General features: G+C 33.8%; 1 protein-coding gene across 1 annotated transcript in view; it reads left to right on the top strand.

Annotated features, from left to right (window-relative positions):
• LOC121981433 (ubiquitin carboxyl-terminal hydrolase 9-like) overlaps positions 1 to 19,472 on the top strand; it is a 35,617-nt gene extending 16,145 nt beyond the window's left edge. Inside the window, exons 8-13 of the mRNA XM_042533948.1 lie at positions 1,851 to 2,021; positions 15,380 to 15,637; positions 15,716 to 15,864; positions 17,621 to 18,187; positions 18,269 to 18,545; positions 18,919 to 19,472. Coding sequence (XP_042389882.1) covers positions 1,851 to 2,021; positions 15,380 to 15,637; positions 15,716 to 15,864; positions 17,621 to 18,187; positions 18,269 to 18,545; positions 18,919 to 19,065 — 1,569 coding nt within the window. The 3' untranslated portion in view covers positions 19,066 to 19,472. The remainder of the gene's footprint in view (positions 1 to 1,850; positions 2,022 to 15,379; positions 15,638 to 15,715; positions 15,865 to 17,620; positions 18,188 to 18,268; positions 18,546 to 18,918) is intronic.
• The last annotated feature ends 5,617 nt before the right edge of the window (positions 19,473 to 25,089 follow it).

Here is a 25,089-nt window from a genome sequence, read left to right as displayed (position 1 = left end):
CCATCTCTTATATTTTATAAGTAAATAAGCTAGATGAAATTATATTAAAAGAACAAAACTAATTTTTTAGAAACATCTTAGCATGCTCCAATGCGTGTCAAAGCTTGCTAGTGTTAGCACACCATGGTACTGAAATCATGCTGTTCCAACTAGGGACCAAAATTTTAATGTGGAATTGTACTTTAAACCTTGCTCCTAAGTACACAATTGTCTTCTCTTCATTTCTTCATCTCCTTTCTCCACCTCCAGTACCATGCATCAACACTTCAACATGATACTAAAAGACCCAAACTATGCCATAGTTCACTATTTCCAATTTTATTGTTTTGGTTAAAGATGGACACTGCAATTAGGGTTTGAGATTTCAAACCTTGATCTAAAGTAGTTCTTAAGCGAACACTTATAACTACAATTTCACAATCATAATATTAGTCTTCATGAGGAAGAGAAAAATCATTAAAACCAATCCTTGTTAATAAGTTCCTCATCATTACTCCTAACTCTCTTAGAATTAATTTCGTCGTCTTTATTTTCTTTACTTGTTGAGGGACAAACAAACCCAGAGCTCCTTTCCCAAGATAGCTCATTAGCTCTTTGAACTTCTACAACTACATCCATTGTCAAGCTTGATCTGTAATACTTCTAAATCTTTATTCATAAATTTTCTAGAACTTATGGCATCTATCCTCGGTTTTCTACTTTAAATTTGACTTAAATTGGACATATGCTAGATCATCTTCTTAAGTAGTCTTTTGCTCTTCTTTGTATGCATCTACAATAAATATTCATTTGTTGATTAATATTTAGTGTAACAAAATTATGCAAGATGTAATCAGTTTGAAGTTGTTAAATGATTTATTAAATTTGCCCTTCCGAAAACATTCTAATGCTTCTCACACAATTTGGAACTACATATTAGATTAAGAATCTCAATTACTATTATATTATCTATAAAATTAATAGATAATGCTAGTAGTTCAATTCAAAATGAGTATACTAAATATTTAAGTAATTCATATTGATTTAGTAATACATGAACTAATATCTTCATCATGCTTTGGTCTTTGTCACATATTTAATTCTAGTGTAATTGCATTGTTAATCACCCTAAATTCCATTCTTATCACATTATCTTGAATAGTAAGATTAAGAAAGAACTGATTGTAGTTAATATGCCATCAATGATAGCACTATCAAGCTCTTCCTGCATGGAAAGTTGTAAGTGATTGAGTAATAAGCAAGCAGTTGGTCATCATCGATTTTTCTTTCGTTTATTATCAATGGGATTTTGCATGTCTTTTAAGAGGATTCCACATTTTTAAAGTAGCCATTTATCCTTTTTAGTATTCTTTGTGTAACTATGCATGGTTGGCTTTTTATCTTAAAAACCCTTAATAATTTCAATAATGGTAAAAAAATACCTTGATTGTAAAATTGACTCCATTGGAAAATTGTGTATGTGAGAATAACCTTACCTTCATAAAACCATCAGACGGTATCTGAGTGAAATTTCATTCTTGAAACTATTTTAGGAATTGTGTTCTGAGAACCCATACTTGCTTTAGTTCTCTGTTCATTTTTGTATGGTTTTAGATGAATTGGCCTACATACATGTAAGGAGTTAGTCTGATGGGCATAAGGAAATGAGAAACAAGAGAAACCATAACACCCTTGATTTGTAGTCGAGGAATGAGCAATGCTTTTTTTTTTTTTCTAGTTTTAAAAAATTATTTTCAGTTCATTTTTTGACTGTTAGCTTTTTGACATGACTGTTACTAGTACATTGGTAGACTAGAGCTTGATGCTATTTTTGTTTTAAGCTACCATTTGGTTTGATCTTTTGTACCAAGGAACTTCTTGCTTTTCTATTGGATGGGTTGCATGAAGATTTGAACCGTGTAAGAAGTAAGCCTTACATAGAAGCAAAAGATGCAGATGGCCGTCCTGATGTGGAATTTGCAGAAGAGTGTTGGAAAAATCACAAATCTCGAAATGACTCCATAATTGTGGATGTTTGCCAGGTGAGATTATTTTGTTTCACTGTTAGTTGCATTCAGATCTTTTTATAGATATTTTTCAACTACCTGTTCACATTAGTGTAGCCATCATATTGAAAAATGGTTCATGTGGCTGTATATACATATGTACCTGTTTCACCACATCACATGTGTGCATGCATATATGCAAACACTGAAACATCACTTCAATCTCTAATTAGCTCATTAACCAAACTAATTTATTAGTTTTAAGATCTGAGTATCTTTTAGAATAGGCTAGACATGAACTGATTTATTTTTCTAGTTTTTATGTAATACTATTGAAGCATAAACCATTGACAAAAGCACCCTTTATTGAAAAGGATGAAACCTCAAGAGCCTGCACTTTTATCATGTTTATTTGGGATTTGGATGCGGTCTGGAGAGCTAATGGGCTAGAAGCTCCATTTCACTAAGGAGGGTAAACATTATTAGGAATTTAATAGGATTTTACATTTTAAGGTCACCTATTTTTATACATCTGTCATTGATGCAGTTTCTTGCATAAGGATTCCAAATTTTGCAATTTTTTGTGCTCAATCGGGTTCAGATTATATTATTAAAATTTTTATTAGGTTTTTAATACTTGTTATATATATATATATATATATATATATATGTTCTTATTGTGTTTATTGTGACTGCATATGCACGTTGTAACTCCAATGTAAGCCTTACACTCATACATTTTTAAAATCTTATATTTAATTGTTTTCAGATGTATTTTTGAATTGTTACTACATTCGATATTTGGGTTAGTTGTATTAAATTTGCTATGGCCTGCATGATCAAAATTTGCATATGATCTTTCTTGTGTAGAATTGCTATATTTTTATTTTTTATATTTATAAGAGAAATCTTTCAAACCAACTTTCTTGAATTTGTGACTAGCTTTCTATTGCTCCAATTGTTTATATATCTATGATGCATATACTATGAACCTTGTATTCATATTTCATACTACTTGAGAAGTTAAACTCTTATTAAAAATATATATGATAGTGGATGTCAACGATTTAAATTGTGTCATGCCGGTTGGCATGTGCATAATTTGTCATTTTGTTCGCTGATCGACATTGATACCGTACCAACTTTCTGACGGTCGCGACGAACTTACAGTGATCGCGACCCCTACGACCTCACAACAACCTCTATAGGGTTGCAGAGGTGTCGCGACCCCCACGACGACCTACGCGGGGGCACGACACTCGCTACAGAAGTCGCAATTTTTTTATTTTAGAGGTTGAGTTTTTTATTTTTAAATAGGTATTTCTTTTCCCTATTAATTTTTTTCCTTCTTAATTTTTTTCTTCTTTTATCCATTAATTTTTTATCTTCCTTACTATTTTGTTCTCTTTTATTTATTTTTTTTCTTCCATCATAATAAACAAAGAGAAAAAACCTTGGAAAAATAAAATCTTAAAATTTTTTAAAGGTAATTATCCTTTTCCCTTCTTTATCCATCCACTGGATAAATATAGAAAAAAAACTTTTTAAAGAAATAAATTTTTGAGAAAGATAAACAAATTAAATATAATATAAATTCTAATTTTATAAACTATATTACTACTAATAAATTAAATTATTTTATATATAAATTGAATTTAATTTAAAATTGATCAAAATAAATCTAAATTAAATATAACTTAAACCTTTTTGATGGACGAGAGTTAATTGAAAACGATTTTGCTCAATAAAAATAAAATATTTTACGATATAATATTAAAATTTAAACTCAACATCTCAAATATAAGTTAATAATAAGCATCTATAATTATCAAATATTAATAAAAATATTTTTAATTAATATATTTATATTTAAAAAAGTATCAAAATTGTATCAACACGACATTTGAGGGTAAACGAATCGAATGGAGTTGAATAATATGAAAATATTGATATTTGAGTTTGACCTCGAACAATATATATGATTCAAATTTGATTCGAAGCTCGAAAATATAAATAATTTTGGCTCAAGCTCTGTTTGAAATAAAATTTGAGCTAGAGTTTGGTTCAAATTGTTTGAACCTTGATTCCAACAAAATCGAAGTATAGTTTGGAATGACTTGAATTCGATAATTTCGAATATGAATTAAATATTTTTCGGGCCTGCTCGAAAAGCTCGTAATCAAGCTCAATTCGTTGCATGATATGATACCAAAACTGTATCGTTTAGGTCATATACTGAAACTTCGGCATGATTGTAGTAGCACTGAAGAAACATAGGTCACATATGTGATAGTATCTTCTCCACAGCAACACAGCTATAGCCCATGCATTGGCGGCAATAATAACCCTTTTTTTTTTTTGTAATTTGGTCATTTGATAGAATGACACGAAGCTGCATCAAAATAGAAGCGACATTAATTTCATTTGATTTTTTTCTCATTGTAATTCTCTCTTTATGTACTTTTGGTGCTCATTCCTCTCCAAAAACAATGGAACAACAAATTTTTATGCTACTCAAAGTTATGCAATCTTTTAATCTCAAATTTTGGTCTGTCATAGTGCATGTCATAAACATTTTTTTTTTTTGAAGCACTATAATTGACTCTCTCTTGTGGCAATCTTCTCATTTGGAAATCAGTAATGTTAGCCTATGCTGTCTTGTAAATCCTGAATTTCTTCATCTTTAGTGCACCATGTTACAAAACAATACTTACAAAACAGCAAACAGCAGCAGCAGAAGCAGATCAGACAATGATGCAGGTCATATCTAGTATTCAGAGTTTGCCAGCTCTGATGAAGGGTGATTGCATTTGGTTGCCGACTAGCGTCAAATAAAGACAATGTCATTATGGATTCATCAAATTATTATGCTAATGCTAGATTGTCCTTCGGAAGGAACACGTAGGATTTGATTGCAATGTCTTGAAAAAGACCCCATATCTCCATGAGAACTTGGTGTAATGTTAAATATGTAAGAGTTCTCATACTCTAGATTAGATAAAAATGGAAATTATTGGAATATTGATTATTTTACCTATCAAACATGGAACATTGATAGGCAAAGAACATAGGTGTTAAGTTATGCTACATAGGCAAGAGTAAAATGAGAAAGTAGTTAGGAATGAAGATAGGATTATAATTCTTAAGATAATGACTGCAAAAGTATATGTTAATATAATTAATATATATGTACCTCAAGTAAGATTAGATGAAGACACCAAATATAGATTTTTAGAAGACCTATATGAAGTAGTATAAATTTTTTGACAAATGAGATATTTTTAATAAGAGAAGATTTAAATGGACATTTAGAAATAAGAAACGAGGAATATGATAGGGTGCATAAAGGTTATGGTTTTGGACCAAGAAATAAAGATGGAAAAGCTATATTGGATTTCGTGATTGTTTATGAATTTATAAAAGCTAATGCGTTTTTCAAGAAGAGAGAAAAACACTTGAGTATGTTCAAAAGTGGAATTATAAATCATAAATTGACTTTCTTATGATTAGAAAGAGGGATTGAAAAATTTATAAAGATTGAAAACTCAATCCATGTCAAAAACTTAACCACCCAACATAGGATAATAGTGTTTAATCACGCCTCTGTATCAATAGAAGGAAAACTTGCACGACTCTTAGGATTAAGTGGTAGAATTAAAGGATGGAAAACAAAGTATCGTTAAAGAGAGGGTTGGAGCATAAGTGTTAGGAGAAATACATGGCAAGTCGACTACGACATTGGCGAAAAGCGTACTCAGTGAGTCAAGAGGATGGGTACAACCAAATAAAGAATCTTGGTGGTGGAATGAGGAAATATAGGAGAAAGTAGGAAAAAAAACTTGTAAGTTACTATACACTTGTAACTACGAAGAAAACTTAAAAAGTATGAAGTAGTCAAGAAAGAGGGCAAAAAAGTAGTGAAATTAAGAATGAAACTTTCGAATGCTTGTATCAACAGCTTGATACAAAATAAGGGGAACGAGACATCTATACAATAACTAAAGCGAGAGAGAGAGAAAAAAAAGCGATTTTACTTAAATAAGATGTATTAAAAATGAATCCAATAAAGTACTAGTAAGGATGAGGAAATAAAGGAATGATTGAAGAGATATTTTTATTAATTTTTTAATAAAGTTTTAGATGATCAACTTAACTTAGGAAACTTAGTTAGAGGAGTATAAAAATTTAAATTTTTTTTTTGGAGAATTTAAACTTTAGAAGTAAAACAAATATTAAATGGTATGGATATGATATCTCAATAGAAGTATGAAAATGCCTAAGAAAGTAGGGTATTGAATGACTTACGAAATTATTCATCCTAATATTGAAAATAAAATGTCTGAGAGGATAAGTACTCTAATCCCTCTATATAAAAATAAATGAGACATACAAAATTATGCAAATTATAAGGATATTTAAGTTAATGAGTTATATCATGAAACCTTCTGAAAGAGTGATAAGAAAAATGATTAAGGAAGGTAACTAAGGACACCAAAAATTAGTTTGGATTCATATTTGAAGGACTGATGATAGAAGTTATATATCTTCTCAGATAAATGAATGAAAGTATCAAGAAAAGAAGCAAGACTTGTACATGCTAAGTACGTACCTTTTTACACTAGCCATGAATGAACTCACTAGGCACATTTAAGATACGCTAACATGATGCATATTGTTTGCTGAACATTGTTTTAGTTGATAAAACTCGTGAAAGAGTAAATGCTAAGTTTGAATCGTGGTGAGAAACATTGGAAGTAAAAGATTTTAAGTTTAGTAGAGTAAATATAGAATATATATGAATATAAATTTGGTTGTAGACGTAGCAAGACAATTTTTAAAATACTAGATGATGAATTGCTGTAACTCAGGGTTCTAAGCTCAAATACGAGTATCTAGGAATGCTTATGCAAAATGATAGAGGGGTTGATAGAGATGTTTTATATAAGATACAAATAGGATGGTTGAAATGGAGGACGTTGTTCTTTGAAATCATAAAGTATCTCTTAACCTTAAAGGGAAGTTTTTTATTTGCTATGCTATACGTGCATGTTGGACTATGAAGTGAGCATACAAGCAAAAAATAAGAATTGTAGAAATGAGGATGTTAGGGTAAATGTGCGAACATACGAGGATGAACAAATAAAAAATGAGAATATTAGTGAGAAAATATACCTATTGAGAGAAAACTCCGAGAGACGTGCTTAAGATAGTATGAACACATATTTTGGCGTCTAATAATACTCTAATTAGGCAATGTGAGACCACACCAAATATGCACATTAATAGAGGAAAAAGAAGATCAAAGAAGGCTTGATTAACAACCATAAAATATAATAAAGTTTATTTAAATATAGATGAGGATATAATAGCTGATCGAGTCTAATAACGTAGGGGGATCTATATAGCTAATCCCACTAGCATAACTAGATACACGTATGTTAGAGAAACGAATACAGGTAGTAGTTGGAGCTCTGAACTAATTGATCACTAGATAATACATCAAAATTTTATGAATAGGAAGGTTGTTAGCATGTTGTACTTCAATCAATGGGCTTTCATGGATTTACTGATTACTTAATTTAATACTTGTAAACAGGGTTTGAAATGTCGTTCCGTGCCGCCCGGCACGGACAGTTTTTACCGTTCCGCCTAGCGGCCGAAATCGGCATGGGAGGCGTCCCCGTCTCGGCGGCGTCGGAGGAGACGTGGGACGCCTCTGGCGGCGTCCCGCGGCACCTTCGGCACTGAAGCCGTCGTGCGCGACGCCTTCTGCACTGGGTTGTTAAAGGCGCGCCCGAGGCGCGCCCGAGGCGCTAGGCGCACAAGGCGCTGGGAAGAACGCCTCTTCCCACGCGAGGCGGGCGCTGTTCGCCAGGCGCGCGCCTAGGCGCGCCTCGTGCGCCTTTGCACGTCAACGAAGGCGCAATCAAGGCGCGATCAAGGCACCGTGATCGATCGTGAGCAGATATGGATTTTAAACCAAAAAAAACATTCCAAATCAACGTCATTTGGAATTAGGGCACGGGAAATAGGAGAAGAAAACGCAGGAAGGTGGAAGAGAACGCAGGAAGGGAGGAAGAAACCTGAACCCTTTTTCATCCGTCGCCGTCGCGCCATCGCTGAGGAAGAAACCCAAGTCCATCGCTGTCGCGCCATCGCTGAGGAAGAAATCCAAGTATGTTTTCCTTCTTTTTTCCTGTTTTTTCTGTTCTTCACTTCGTCTTCTTCGTCTCTTCTTCTTCTTTTTCGTCTGTCATCATCTTCTTCTCTTCTTCTCTTCGCTTCTTCTCTTCATTTCTTTTTCTTCTTCGTTTCTATATCTTTTTTTCTTCTGCAGTTCTTTCTCTTCTTTTCTTTGTGTTGCTGCTGTACAGTTCGTGTTTTGCTTTGCTGTGTTGCTGCTGTCCAGTTTCGTGTTCTGCTTTGCTGAGCTGCTGTCCAGTTCGTGTTCTGCTTTGTTGTGATTCTGTCCAGTTCGTGTTCTGCTGTGCTACTGTCCGGTTTTGTTTGATTTTGGTTTTCTGTTTTTTAATTTTTGCAGGTTGTGTGTTTGCTTACTGCTGTTCGGTTTTTAAATTTTGTTGCTGTGCTGCTGTTCGTTTTGGTGCTGCTGTTTTTTAATTTTTGCAGGTTGCATTTTTACTTTCTAGTTCCTACTGCTGTCCAGTTTTTTAATTTTGTTGCTGTGATGCTGTTCGTATTGGTGCTGCTGTCTGTTGTCCGATATTTCATTTTTTTACTGTTTTTTTATTTTTGTTTGTCTTGTTTTGCTTTTTGTTTTTTTACTATTGCTGATACTGTACAGTGTACAGTACTTTTCTATTGCTGGTACCATATTAATTTTATTTTATTTTTAATTTTTCAGATTATTTTCTTGTTCAATTATCATGGAAGGTAGTAGTGATACTCCAACATATATATCAAAAGATCCGGGATGGAATTATTTTCAAAGAGTTAATCCGGATAATAAAAATGATTTAATTTGTAACTTTTGTCAAAAAGTTACAAAAGGGGGTATTTATCGTGCAAAACAACATCTTGTTGGGGGGTTTCGAAATACTACGACTTGCAAAAAATGTCCACCTCATGTACGTGAAGAAATTAAAAATTTCATGGAGAAAAAGGCAGAGAAAAGTAATCTTTCTCAACTTGCGACATTGGACTTTGAGGATGTAGACCCTCTTGGTGATGATATTGATATGGATAATATTGGAGCTAAAGGTGTGCCGCCTATAAGTACAAGTACAAGTTCTAGATCAGTGAATATGCAAAAAAGGCCCAGACAAATAGGTCCAATGGATACGTATTTTGCTCCTAATGTACAAAAAATTGTTGAAAGTAAAAGCATATTACGGTAGTATTTACAGAATGGGCCAAGTATGGTTGTAGTTTGATGGCAGATGGGTGGACAGACAAAAGGCAGAGAACATTGATTAATTTTTTAGTGAATTCTCCTAAAGGTTCAGTTTTCATCGAATCGGTTGATGCTTCTGATTATGCAAAAACTGGAGAGAAAATATTTCAGTTGCTTGATCGATTTGTGGAGCGTGTAGGAGAAGTAAATGTTGTTCAAGTTGTTACAGATAGTGCAAGTAACAATGTGCTTGCTGGTAAGAATCTATTTAATTCTTTCTTATCAATATGCTTTTTCTTATATATGTTAAATTTATCTACTTTTCTAACTTCGTTTGTAGGAAAATTATTAGAAGCAAAAAGGCCACACTTGTATTGGACTCCTTGTGCTGCTCACTGCGTTGACTTGATCTTAGAAGATATAGGGAAATTGCCTGATTTTAAAGCAACATTGAAGAAGGCAATGAGTGTGAATGCTTACATTTATGTTCGCCCCGGCATGGTAAATATGTTGAGGCAATTCACAAGACAAAAAGAGCTTTGTCGGGCAGGTGTCACAAGATTTGCTACAGCTTTTCTTACTCTTGAAAGGATGCACATACAGAAGCAAAATTTAAGAAAAATGTTCATTTCAAAAGATTGGACAGAAAGTAAATGGGCAAAAGAAGCGGCGGGGAAGAAGGTAGCTAAAATTATCATGACACTTAGATTTTGGAGCAGTATTGTGCATATTTTAAAAATATATGACCCTTTAGTCCGTGTTCTGAGACTGGTTGATGGCGAAAGAAAACCTGCAATGGGCTATATTTATGAGGCTATGGATAGGGCAAAAGAAACAATTATGAAGGCCTTCAAGGAGAAAGAAGAGAAATACAAAGAAGTGTTTGAGATCATTGATGTGAGATGGGAATGTCAACTTCATCGACCTTTACATGCTGCAGGGCATTATTTGAATCCAGCATATTTTTATTCATACACAGATTCAAATATCTGTGGAGAAGTGGTGAATGGTTTGCTTGAAACTATTGAGGGATTGGTTTCAAGCGCTGCCGAGCAAGATAAAATCACTACCCGGCTCTCTATATATATCGAAAGGCAGAAGGGCTATTTGGAAGGAATGTGGCAATTAGACATAGAAGAACATTATCTCCAACAGAATGAGGGGAATGCTATGGAGCAAATACCCTAGAATTCTAAAAGTTTGCTATTAAAGTGCTTAACCTCACTTGTAGTACTTGTAGCCTCACTTATAGAAATGAAAATATCCTTTGTTATTTTATTATACTTATTGTGATTTTTGACATTTTGTAGATTCACAGCAAAAAAAGGAATAGGCTAGCTCAGCACGCTTAAATGATTTGGTATTTGTGAAATACAGTCGTGCCTTAAAACTTCGGTATGACGCATATATTGATGATAGTAATGAATGGTTGATGGGTAGAATGGATGGAGAAAGTGATAATGAAGAAGATGAGTTGGTTTTTGAAGGTGATGACTTGACATGGGATGTCGTTGCTAGGGCTAGTGGAGCTGAAGAGCCTGAATATTGTACTAGAGGAAGAAATATTGCAACCATGACCTCTAGTTCAAATGCTAGGCCTAAACAAGTCGAGAAGGGAAATGCATCTTCCTCTATGAGACACTCATCTCTAAGATTTAGAGATGAAGAAGAAGAAGAAGAAATTGAATTTGAAGAAGATGAAGATAACGAAGAAGAAGAATACAATGAGGATGATCTTGAGCTTGATGATTAATTTTACTTATTACACTTGTTTTGATGGACTTTGTTAGTTTAAATTAGAAAGTTGAAACTTGAAAGTTTGAAACTTTTATTAATTTTATCATGGTGTTGTTTTGCTTGTTATATTTGATATTGATGTGTGTGGAATATTAATAGTTATCATATTTGACATAGTATATGAGTGTGGCAATAGTCTGGTAATCATCAACCTCATGTTCAAGAGGCGCGCGCCTCGGGCTATAGGAGCTTTTTGCTCCTCGGTGCGCCTCGCGCCTCTAACAACACTGCTTCTGCAATGCCGAAGGCGTCTGGCAGGGTCGCCGGATGCCCCCCGCGAGATCGCGATGATCGATCGCGGGCGCGATCTCGCGTACTGCGTTCGCGATTTTTTTTTTTTTTCTGTCTGTAATAATTATTTATTTTATTTAATTAATTTAAACAATTCCTAAGGAGGATGTGTGATATTTCGAAGAGGCTTTTATAAACCTAGTTAAAGTATCTTAATAAAATATATAAAAATATATTTAAAATTAAAATAAATTAAATAAATTTTATTAATTAATATTCTGAAAAAATAATATTTTAAATTTCATTTAAAAATTTTAAAAAATAATATCTTGTATTAATTATTATAATAGATATTTCCATTTTAATTTGAATTATTGATATATCAATTCTATTTAAATAAAATTATTTTTAATTATTTTTTCTAACAATATTAAATTATTCAATAATTGAGAACTTATAATAAATCAATATACAACTTATTTTTATATACTCAATAAACATATTTATCTTATCATTATTATAGATAAATAAAAAATACCGAAACTGTATCGGCACGGTACGATACGATACCGAAACCGTATCGTTCCGGTCTGAGACCGAAACCTCGGCACGGGTCGAAATTTTAAACCTTGCTTGTAAATATAGTTATTTAATATTCTATAGTCATACATCGTATTGTATGTTTGTTGTAGTCAATCCTCATTATATGTCAAGTGAATAATTATTTGAAAATAGAACATATTTAAGTTAATTTGGGTATATTGAGAGGGTTTAATCAAGGTTTAAAATTTCGACCTATGTCGAGGATTCGGTCTTAGATCGAAACGATACGGTTTCGGTACCGTATCATGCCGTGCTGATATAGTTTCGGTATTTTAAAAATAAAAAATAGATTAATTAAAAACTAAAATATTTAACATAAATATTTTAAAAATAAACAATATAAAAAATAATCTTTAAAAAAAAGAAAAATATGAAAATAGATAAATAAATAAATAAATAAAAATTTTATTATAATTTTTAAATTAAAATTAATGAAATATAAAATTAATTAGATAATTTTATTAGGGTTTAATAAAATCTCTTTAGATTGTCTTTATCATAACTAGGAGTTGATTAAAATAATTAACCTAAGTTAAATTAAAAAAATTTGAAATCCGACACCACTCGCGAGCCTGCACGACTTCAGCGCTGTCACGGGGTTGTGCAACCAACCATGGCCGCAGGGATTGCGTGACTCTCTCAACGTGATTGCGTTGGCCTTGCGACCCCTCTGCAGCGACCGCAGGTCATACAATGCCTCCATGGTGACAGTGGAAGGATTATGTGACCCCTCCATTGCTGTTGCAAGGTCGAGCGAACCCTTTGTTGTGACCACGGGTCGCGCAACACGTTGCACCTATCGCGGGTCTGGCGCAACACGAGATGTTTCGCCCGTTTCGTCCGTCTTGGCACAACACTTTAAATCATGTGTTTAATTTCATCTCCCTTGATATGAGTGCAAACCCAAGGTGACACATGCAAAGTGAAGTGTTAACTTTGGCCCCTACTAATTGCTCTTAGTTCCATTGGTGTGGCTATGGTTGTGATTGATGTTAGTATTGGTATTGGGATGCAATGATTAAAATATCTGTAACCATCATGATGGTGAAATTGAAATCATTGAGATAAAATAGAAAAAAATAAATGATTTCATATAATGATAAATTATGTTCAGTGACAAGAAAAAGATGTGACTATTAGATATCATAGTATTAATAATATTTTATTGTAAATGATAAATAATATAGCTAATAAAATTAGATATGTAATATGACATTTAATCATGATATATAGACAATAGCATACAATTGAATCACTAGGTTAATAACATTATATTATTTTTATTATTTGTTTAGGTTATAATTTAGGAAAATATTAAATAATATATATATATATATATATATATATATATATATATTATGTAACACCCTAATTTAGTCTCATGATTAGCTGTGGGTTAAGGTAGAAGCTTTATAACCTTTAAAGAGTTTTCTACTATTAACTCATGTTTAAAAATTTTACACCAATGGTTGAGCCTATCACGGTAATGCACTAGATGTGCAGGTTGTGACATAATAAACTATTAGTAAATAACAAACCATATCTATTAATGTGAAATCAATAAATAATAAAATTGTATTACAATAAATAATTTTTATATTTATTATAAAAAATTTAAAATATTAGATGATTAATTTTTATGTAATAAATTTAGAATTTTATTGAATATTCATATTGTAGGGTTTAGTTGGGATTCAAATATTATTGATTGAGAAAAAAGGAGTGATAGACACTTTGTTTAGCTAACAGTGAATCTTGAACAAGTTGACAATTGATTTTGACAAATTTTGAGGTGATGAGTTATTTAAGTGATTACTCAATAGAGCGAAGAAGACTCTTCCCATCTTATGCACATTTGCTAGCATTCAATAAGGCATTGGCTAAAAGTTGGGTAGGTTGCCCCATTGTCAAAATCAATCTAATTGGCCAAGTTTCAAAAAAATCTCATCTTTTTCCACTTTGATTTTGGCCAAAATTCAATCATATTAATCTATTGTCTAATTAATGTAACATGTCTTAGCAATTTCTTTGAATTTCTATGTTCTTAAACTTCTCCATTGATCTTTGTTAGATGAGTTGGCTAGTGCATGGGGTGTTGCCACCATGAGGTTTGAGGGTCAATTCCTGGCTAGTAGCTAGGTTTCTATCCTCCCCCATGCACTGGTCACTGCTAAGGCTAGTAGCCATCACGATTTACCTCCCTTCACATAACCTAGGGGCGGGCTGTGAGGGATGCCTGGGGTGATTGTTATCACCTTTTGCCACCTTGATAGCAATTTATAGTCTGATTTTAAATTCTACTGATACAAGTTCATTAGTAGATTGTCTCTTTATATCTTACATATCTTACTTTCTTGGTTGTACTTGACAAATGTATAACAATATGGTCAGAGAAAATTTTCTGTGCTTTGTATTCTTACTCGTACGCAATACAGATAAAGCAAGATTTATATATAGTCTAAGTTTTTAGAGTTAGGAAACTATATAATACATAAAGACTATTATCATTGCATATTCTCCTTTTGCACTTGTATATGCTTGTGGCTACAAACTGTTAGTGTGTCAAGAAGCTAAGTATTTTTTTTTTTCTGACATGGACTTTTTTGATCCCCGTGAAATTGTATGGCATAACTTGAAAATTATGGAGATGTGCCTCATTTTGAAGGGGAGCCTTAGCACAATGGTAAAGTTGTTGCCACGTGATCTAGAGGTCACGGTTTAAGTCTCGGAAACAACCTCTTGCAAAGCAGGAGTAGGGTAAGATTGCGTACAATAGAACCATCTTCGGGACCCCGCATTGGTGGGAGCTTTGTGCACCGGGCTGTCCTTTATATATATATATATATATATAATGTTTAATTTTCGGAAGTATTTACTCTTTCATTTGCAAGTGTGTAGCAATTTCATTATTATTATTATTATTTGATAGATTGCAGTTTTTTTTTTTTTTGGAGAAAGGTAAATATATATAGCTGTCAAACTGACATACAATCAATGAAGATCCACAGTGCAGTTCTGTTTTCATTGTATATACATATCCACATATCATGGTTTGAAATACAACCATGGCCTCACTTAATATGGTTGGTATTTACTAGTCAAATTAGGGACCTGGTATATGGACCTCATAATTTAGGTGGTCCACAGTTAACTTATTTTTTTATTGTTCCTATACTCTACATATACTCTGTATGTTCTTAATTTTTTTTTGTTAATTATTTTCCTTTTAAATAGTTATTCATTATTTTAATCTCAAATTGGTATGGTGTCAGAACCATTTTGGTCTAATGTGTCCTCAAGATAATGTCATATTCATATTTTTTGGATTCTAGTACACTTATCCAATTATTAGTGAGCTAAAACCTGCATTCTTACATAAACTTATTATTTGAGTTAATGGTGGATTCAGGGCCAATACAAATCAACATTGGTCTGCCCAGTCTGCAGCAAAGTTTCTGTGATGTTTGACCCCTTTATGTATTTGTCGCTTCCACTACCTTCAACTGTTTCTAGAACAATGACCGTGACTGTGTTCAGTGGTGATGGGAGTTCTCTTCCAATGCCTTTCACCGTAACAGTGCCAAAAAATGGATGTTGCAGAGACCTAATTCAAGCACTGGGCACTGCTTCATGCCTAAAACAATCTGAGACATTATTGCTTGCGGAGGTAAACTGTGTCTATGGTCATTTCTGTCTTGAATAATATTTATAACTGATTGATAATATTGTTTTGCATATTTTTCAGATTTATGGGCACCGCATATTTCGCTATTTTGATAAACTTTCTGAGCCATTATCTAATATAAAAGATGAGGATCATATTGTTGCATACACAGTTCCTATACACCATGGCCAATTGCAGAAGCTAGAGATTCTTCATACTAGAGAAGAAGGGTATGATATTAGACTCTGCGTGTTTTTGTTTTTTTATCAATGTTATCTACGCTATCCACGTGCATACTTATTTTTCCTGTCTATGGATCTGATCATTTTTAGCCTTCAAACCTTTTCCTGAAAGACAAAGCAACACTAATTTATTAATTATAAATCTAAATGACTACAGAAATATAAAGAAAGAGCACTCATTACTTGTAGCATGTTTTATGAAAACATGAGAAACCATTATTACCTTCAATGACAACCCAGTTAACAGTTTCTCAGAACATAGCTGTTATACTGATATCTTCTTGACTTGGAAGACACAGAGGGGTTTGAATTCTTACTAGAATTAAATTGCTTGACAACAACAAAACACATTTAACGGAGTGCTTGGATCCTATGTTTGCAACTTCAATGGCCCTCAGCTTTATAATAACATGCAACTAAAAGAATCATTTTTTAAATATTTTTCGGACAAACCAAAATCTAACAACTTATTTGAATATCAGTTGGCATGATGAGACAGTTTACACTTTTATTAAATGGTGGAAAAAGAGCTGTTGTCTGCAGCCATCGTTAACATCATTTCTATTCTCCCAAAACTACAAGGAATCTAGCATTTTTCTAATCCAATGTATCTTCTCACCCTCATAAGCAAGTATCTTTGTGTATTTGTTTGTATGAAAGTATCAAATACGGAATGCCTTCAATTGAGAATCTTTACTTACTAAGTACTGTTTTGTTTAGAAGACAGTTATAGGGAGCCTGGGGCATAAATGGACCAGGAGGAATAAGTTGAACCAGTTTGTTGTAGGGAAAACCACTGACCAACACGTTATCCCTGTAAAAATCAAGCTGAATGGTAGTGTTCTAGCAATAATTTTCCACTATATGCAACATCAAATACCTTCATTATCCTTTCCAGCCATCTCCTCTTTCTAATTTTATCTAAACCCCCTTTGGCTTGGGGCAGTACTTTTATGGCTGCTCATGTGCTGTAAATGGTGTACAGAAGAGTATGGTGGGGTTAGTTAGAACTTGTGAGCCTCGGAGGCAGAGTAGTTGCTATGGCTGCTCATGTTCTTATAAAGTGACTGATAGAAGGCCCTGTTGCAGTGGCGTTAAAGAGTAAACAACCTTATATTGATGTGTATCTCTTGGAATGGGCAATAGTAGTACATTCTACATAGGGGTCAAGCAAAACAACAGTGAAATTGTCCAATTCACACTAGTTTTGGCACTCAATAATTGTGTGCTATGAAATTATCTGTATCATGCCTCACAACTTATTGCATCTACTTGAGAACTCATGGTACTAGACTGAGATTCTTATGTCTGTAGGTCTATTGAAGCAGAATTTGTAAGGTATAATAGTTACTTTTCTTCTAAATTTTATAGTCTTTACATGACTTCTAAAAAGCATTTTATTGCATAGTTCTTGGAATTATTGAACTGAAACTCCTTATGATGAGATGTAGATATCTTTGCAATTAGATTAATTGGCTACTTAATAAGGAACTTGGTTACTTTGCAAATGTGATGTCTAAAGTTCTTGGGTATTTCTTGTTGATTTCTGTCACTTCCCTAAAAGGGAAATCTTTAAGTTTGTTGAACTTATTTCATTTTCGAACCACCTTCTTTCATTCCATGCATACAGGCTATTTAAATTCAAGTCCAACTTTTAGCTGATTATTGTTCTTCTCAAAATTTACAATTAATTGGACTGTTTTTTTCAAGGATTTTTAGCTGATTCAACATGCTTCTTTGTTAGATTCTTATCAGAACCTCAATATAATGCCCATGTGAAGGTTTTTGGAACACCACTGGTTACATTTTTCTCATTGAATTCAAAAACTGGATTGGATATCCATTCTGCTGTTTGTTCTCTACTTGCACCACTGTTGCGAGCAAATATGATGCCTTCTAGTACTGGAGTCAAAACCGGAAAAGAGAATGAATGTGGACCAAGCTTGGATGCTATTGTGCTTTCAGATAATGGAATTCACTGCTCAAAAGAGAACTTGTTGAACAGCCAAATGGAACTAGAAGATACCAGTAATTGTTTCCCTGCCCTTCAACTTGCCTTAGAAGATGGGAAAGTCATTGTTCCAACCACAGTTGATGTTGTTCAGAATACTTGCTCAGGATCTTCCTTGAAGATAATGATGGGCTGGTCAGACAAACTACATGGAATATATGATTTTCATTTCCTTGAGAATCTACCTGAAGTGTTCAAATCTGGTTTCATGTTGAAGAAAACACGACAAGAAGCAGTCACTTTATATTCGTGCTTGGAAGCATTCTTAAAGGAAGAACCTCTAGGGCCTGATGATATGTGGTTGGTTCTCTTCCTGCATTAAACATTGATAGTACTATTAATGGTTTTCTGAATAGGAAATTTACACTCTTTTTGTATTAGGTACTGCCCCAAGTGCAAGGAACATAGGCAAGCAACTAAGAAGCTTGATTTATGGAAATTACCAGATATTTTGGTTGTTCACTTGAAACGATTTTCCTACAGCCGATTCATGAAAAACAAACTTGATACATTTGTGAATTTTCCTGTTCACAATCTTGATTTGACCAAATATGTTCAGCAAAAGATTGGTATTCCACAGTCTTTTATCTATGAACTCTATGCAGTAAGCAATCACTATGGAGGCTTAGGTGGAGGTCACTACTCTGCTTATGCTAAGGTCAGTTACTTTTCTTCCATTAGCAAGATAAAAGATATTGCAGGAGCTCTAGACTAGTAAATTAAATAATTCATTTCCATTAAGAAACATCATGGTTCTCAAAGATCATAACTCTGTTCAGCTTGCATTCTTATCAAAAGTTGAGGTGTTAGAATTGCAAATCCATTTTTATAGTGTTCTTTCAGGACTGTACTGATTACTCCTTCATCATCCACAAAGAGTGTACAATGCAGTTTGTTGGTATACACAACTAGAGCATCTTAACTAGCACTCATAGCAATACAACAAACAATTTATTTACATTTCTTCGAACAAATTTTACTCCACTTGTTTGACTTCTGTTCATTATATATATATATATTTTTCCCAACAGCTAATTGAAGAAGACAGCTGGTACCATTTCGATGATAGTCATGTTTCCTCTGTAAAGGAAGAAGAAATCAAGACATCAGCAGCTTACGTCCTATTTTATCAGAGAGTAAGATGTGATTCCAGTACAAGTGGCAAAAAGATTAACTAGAACAGATTCAGCTTTGTAAAATCTATTTCAAGTGGCAATCTATTTGGCTTTTTTTTATCATGATTCTTTCAACCTCAAAGTGGAAAACTACCATGGCTCTACCTTCACTGAAAAAAATGTGAGTAATATGGGCCATATGGAAGGTGGTTTTGTTCATTAGTTCTCTTCCACTGCATATCACATCCATCAAGAAGCGTTTTTTTGCATATAGCAGATTCTGCAATTTGTGGAAGGGACGAGATCAACTTTTTACATTTTAGAAATTTTGGAAGTATGAAATGATAATCTTAATCTTATACGAGTTAAGAATCATTTTGAATTTGGATATCATAGAAGTTTTCATCTGTTGTTGTTGCCATTGCTTTGTTCAGTATCTAAGAAAATTGTGCCATCACACCATTTTGTCAGAGGATGACCATTTCCCTGAATGTCTTTAGTAACTCAACTTTGCCTTGTTCATGCTATAGGCAATGACTCTCTAAACATAGAAGTAATTTTCTTTATTAACAGAAAAGAAAAGACGGACAGTTGATATTTTTGCATAAAATGACCCAGGAAAAGAATTGTCTTGTTGCAATTAATTTATGTAATAGGCATTAATGGTTATCGAACTAATTTCCATTTTGATCACTCATTTTATATTTGAGATTTGTTGCGGTGGCTAGTGTTATTTCCTATCCACCAATTGAATAAGCTACTTAATGCTAGGAGTGTTTCCGGGACTATGGTGTTGTGGTAGGACATCTAAGTTGTCTTCCATATATTCACGGTTCGAACCTTAATTACGGTGTATTTATAGACAACGCTTATTCCAAGCAGAATAATAACTACTATGATATCCGTTTCTATTTATTCTCTCTATTTATGTGATTCTAAGAATCTACTTTATTGTTAAACGAAATGCCATATGAAAGTTAGACAATTTGATAGATATTTTGCGCCTTACTATGATGATCTAATTGATTGCCTTAATTACTCAAATAGGATCGTCACAGATTAGTTCATGAAGGATCCTCCAGTGCTGGGCAACAGCAAGTTGGATGCATATCTAAATCTAAATTTGTTTAATTAATATCTGCTTTATTCTATTAAATCTTTAAAGTCACTCTTGTATTTAGGTCATCGGAAATCTATAAATGGTAGTGATTTTTATCATTTCATTCATTAAAATTGAGTTATGCTACTGTGGTTTAAGAATTCAAATGCCCAAGTTCTCATTGCTATTTAGCACTAAAAAAATTTAGAAAATTTTAAAACATAAAATAAATCGAAAATATAGTGGCAAACCAATCCAAGCATCTGTGTAGATGAAAATGTATTTGCAACAATCGTTGAATAGAGAAATTTTTATTGTCACTCACTTTATGAACTCTTTATTTTGCCTTTATATTTTTAAAATATTATATTTGACCTACGTTTGGTTGGATGTAATGTAATCTTGCGTGTAATATAATTAAATTTGTAATGTAATGTAATGTAATCTTGATTACATTACTACGTTTGGTAATGTAATGTATGTAATCCATTACCTTTTGTAATCTAGATTATATTATATTACAAGTTTAAAATTAAACTAAACAAAATAATCGACCTTGATTACACCCTACCAAACGTAGTCTTAAAATTTTCGAAATAAAACTAAAGCATCGCCTGCAATTTATTTTCCGTTGATCAGCCCTCAACCTAACCACCATCTCGTCTTCCATACAAATAAGTATTAATTGCCGCACGTGCTATGCACGTACTGATAATTATGAATATTCTCGACCATTCAAATTGACTGCTGAATTTAGGCTACGTGCATTTATTTTTTTCCTACTGCAATACTAAATAAAAAATCATAATTGAAAAAAATAAATATCTTCATAGCTTTACAATGAAGATCATGTTCCCTGCTCTCCTTCCAAGCACAACCATCAATTTAGGAGTACGCATTTGCACGGATGGTGCTTTTTTTTATTTTCTAATCATTGGTCCCAGTTTTAATAGATAATTTTTTTTAACAGACGATTGATATAAGAATATTGGACTGATGGACCGTCCGTTAAGAGTGTTTCCTAATTTATCATGGTGAGCTTGGTTAGAACTTGGTTTGAGCTTGGTTCGTTTAGATGTTATCAAGCTCTCAATTCAAATTTGTTTGATTGTTTGAAACTTTTAATTGTTTGATTGGTTATTAAGATTAATAATTTAAATTTTTTTTTTTTAATTTTATTGTTTATTTAGCATATTGAAAATAATTTTATTAATAAATATTGTTCGTGAACATTGTTCACGGACGTTGTTCACGAACATTGTTCACGAACATATCACAACTCATAAAAAAATAAAATAAAATACCCTACTGTCTTTCATGACAACCATCAATTTAGGATATAGTTTATCAACATATAGTGTGGAATGAAATTGATATATTGGGCAATGCCTGATCAACCAACATAAAACATCCCCATTCAACTAGCAACACTATGGGAATATTCCCGATTGGGTACATTTTCTATCAGAGTATACTGTATGAAAATATCCCTCAGCAAAAATACTATGAGAACATACCTGACGAGGAACATTCTCAATTAGTCAACACACGTTATGGGAACATTCTTGGTTGTGAATATCCTCGTTCAGCCAGTAATACTATGAGAACATTCTCGACTGGTAACATCCTGGCTCCCCAATCGGGAATATCCACGCTCAACCATTCCATGTTGTAAGAACATCCTCGATTGAGAACATCTCTGTGCTCCGTATAATTACCCTCCCAGGCGGATAGTCATCTGCCCTCTCTTTTGGCACACCCTAATAAGTAGTTGACAAAGCTACAACTGCTAGTAATCGCTATCGAAACCTGTCAGAACTACAACCGTCAATACCTAATGTAGATAAGCCTAATAAGGATGGAAGGCGTACATATCCTGTGATCCAAGCTAATAGAGACACAAACTTGTGACTCATGTTGATGCTCGGATGGCCATGGGTATATGAGGGCAGGTGACACCAGGAACAGGTATGCCTTTCGATTCCCTACTCTTAATTCTCTCAATCGAGGGCAGAACTGATTTGATCGTCAAAGGAGTTTCGTTGGCGCCCTCTCACCAATATTAATGTGCAAGTGTCAAGGCAGTCGAAACACAGAGACGATCAATTTTACCGGTCAGAACCCATGAGAAGGAGAGCAGCCACATCATTTTTTGACAGTCTATAGGAAATTAGAGTGATGGCATCAAAGATGGTGAGCAATTGGAGAACTCAAATTGGGACTGTAAATGAACCAAGCGTTAATGAATAAGCTTGGTGTTTGACTTAGTAAGAGCTTGTTTATGTTCGTTCAATAAATATAATAATGTTCGTGAACAATGTTCATGAACCATATTTATTAATAAAACTATTTTCAATATGCTAAATAAACAATAAAATAAAATAAATAAATAAATTTAGATTATCAATCTTAATAACCAATCAAACAATTAAAAACTTCAAACAATCAAACAAGCTTGAATTGAGAGCTTGATAACATTTAAATGAACCAAGCTCAAACCAAGCTCAAGCCAAACTCGAACCAAGCTCAAGCCAAGCTTGAATTGAGAGCTTGATTTTTTTTTTTCAAACAAGCTCAAGCTTATAAAAAATAAACCAAGCCAACATTGAACACTCATTTCAAAAGCTTGGTTCATTTTAAGCTCGACTCGGTTATCTTATCAAACAAGCTTGAACAACCCAAAGCTTGGCTCGGCTCCGCTCGTTTACAACCCTAGAAACATGTAATGCTATTGGAGGGGAGGAGATGGCATTCCGTGGGATCTCTATTGGAAATAGTTGTTGGTCCTATTTCGTTAGGGCAACTTACTCAGGTCGTCATACTGGAGGAGGTATTTTGGCGGGTATCAAGCATCCTCGTTGATAGAAGTGGAAGCGTAAGTGTCGGTGCCGATGATGTTGCTTCAAGATCGCACCATCTATGGTGGTAAAAGGTGAATATGTTCGCCTTCAGCGCTCCCGTCAACTTGTCCCAGGATCAACACGGAGGAGATAAATCACGGGTGACTATTAGTATTTGAAATAATGACTAACACATAAGGAAGACATTTACCTCGACTTTATCGACAAAGAACCCACCATCCATAGTTCATAAAAGATGGTGGCTTACCCTTCCATTCCAAGAGGGGTCCTAGAACTCTAGAAGCCAGATGAAGCCTCCATCCCAGAGAGTGGCCATGTGTAGGTCATGTGTCATTTGCTCTTACGATCTTGGAGGAAGAATTGGTGATCGATTTCCGACCACCACAGGTGGAGAAATATAATGGTATCCTCTTATACCAATATTAAGAGGGAGTCTAAGTGTTGGGTAACTACTCTAGTCGAACCTGCCCATTTAGCACTTTGAACTTGATTTCATCTGGCCCTTTGAGGAATTCTCGACTTTGTTTTTACACCACTTCTTTGGCAGAAAAAAGTACCCACAAATAGGACCGGATCTTTTGGTTCCCTTGTCCTAGTCCGCTCGTGGACCGGGACAAGGGAATTGGTGGGAGACAGATTATGTGAATTGGTCCCCTATCAATACGAATTGGTCCAGTTTTTACAGATCAGAGGATCCCCCAACAAACACCCTTAAGCTTATTAAATTTGAAGCAAAAAGGACAGGAGTCCCTATGAGAATATACACAAAGATTTAATTATTAGACATGGTGTTCCTTTGGTCACCCTAGAAATCTTGACCAATGTCTTTTCCTAAGGATTTAGGGAAGGTGAATTCTTTCAATGACTCACTAAGAGACCTCAGGATTACGATGAGCTACTCAGATGGGAGGAGAAATATATCAATGTGGAAGTGATGTGCATGTATTGTAAGTATACAGTCGTCATCAAATAATAAAATATCATACGTCCATTAGGATTATCACACCTTAAGGATATACTTATTCGATAAATTGAATGGTACTCACTAGTAACAATGTGAGAATGACTAGCAACATAAATTAGTTCACTCAACTAAGTATCAATGTCATAAGTAAAAATATTACTAAATTACTAAATGCATATAATGATATATGTATCCATGTTCAGATAGCCAAAACTAAATGAAATCAACACTGTTACTAATTTAAGAAATCTCAAAGGTTCGATATGAAAAGAGAAGCAATAAAAAAAAAAACAAACCAAAGCCATGACAGTAGAAAACACCAAAACTGTTCGATATCAAGTGGGGCCGACAAGTAGTGATCTCTAAGCCAATGCAAGGGTAGTTAACATGTCCTCTATTTGTTAACCTGAAAGTCACAGGAAAAAGATAGTGAATACAAATTACTCAGTGAATATATAGAAAGATAATATATGAGCTACATAATATAAGGAGATCAAAGAAAATAGTATCAAGTAATGTTACTTGTTAACATAAATTATATATATATATACACACACACATATACAGAAATGATATGTTGTCCGACTCTTCGTGCATGGCCATGAGCGACGCGCATACGTGGTGTTGCCAGCTCGATTTCTTTGAAAAAAAAATATTCTATTTATTCTCTCTCCTTCCGCCTTCTGTTCAAACAACGACGAAGGAATTTTTCCAAATCTAAATTTCCCTCGCTCTCTCTATCGCTCTCACTCCTTTTGTTGTCGTCTTCCGTCGCATCTCGCTCCTGCTGGGAAAGCAAAGCAAAGACACTGCAAGCTAAGCGTATGTTTCAATCGCATGCTTGTTCTCGAGCTGGCTGGAAGCTCCCTAAATTGCCACCGAACACATAGCCGACTCTGGTTTGCTTACCACCCATCTCTATTCTCAATCGTAAGCTTTTCCACTCCATTGTCTGTTTTTCAACTTTGTACAATATTTTGTAGCTTTGATATATCCTACAACATACAAGTCCTAACTCCTTTCTTACCAGTTTTTGCTTATATAAATTGCAAAGAACTTTTCAAACATTAATTCCCACATTTCATAACCAATGATAATTCATTTTATTTTAAGTTATAATTCATGTACGTGATCCTAATATATATTAGAAGGATTTATGCTAC

The sequence above is a fragment of the Zingiber officinale genome, chromosome 5A (genome assembly GCF_018446385.1).
Source record: "Zingiber officinale cultivar Zhangliang chromosome 5A, Zo_v1.1, whole genome shotgun sequence".
NCBI classification, from domain to species: domain Eukaryota; kingdom Viridiplantae; phylum Streptophyta; class Magnoliopsida; order Zingiberales; family Zingiberaceae; genus Zingiber; species Zingiber officinale.
This window is presented reverse-complemented; position numbering and strand designations above follow the sequence as displayed.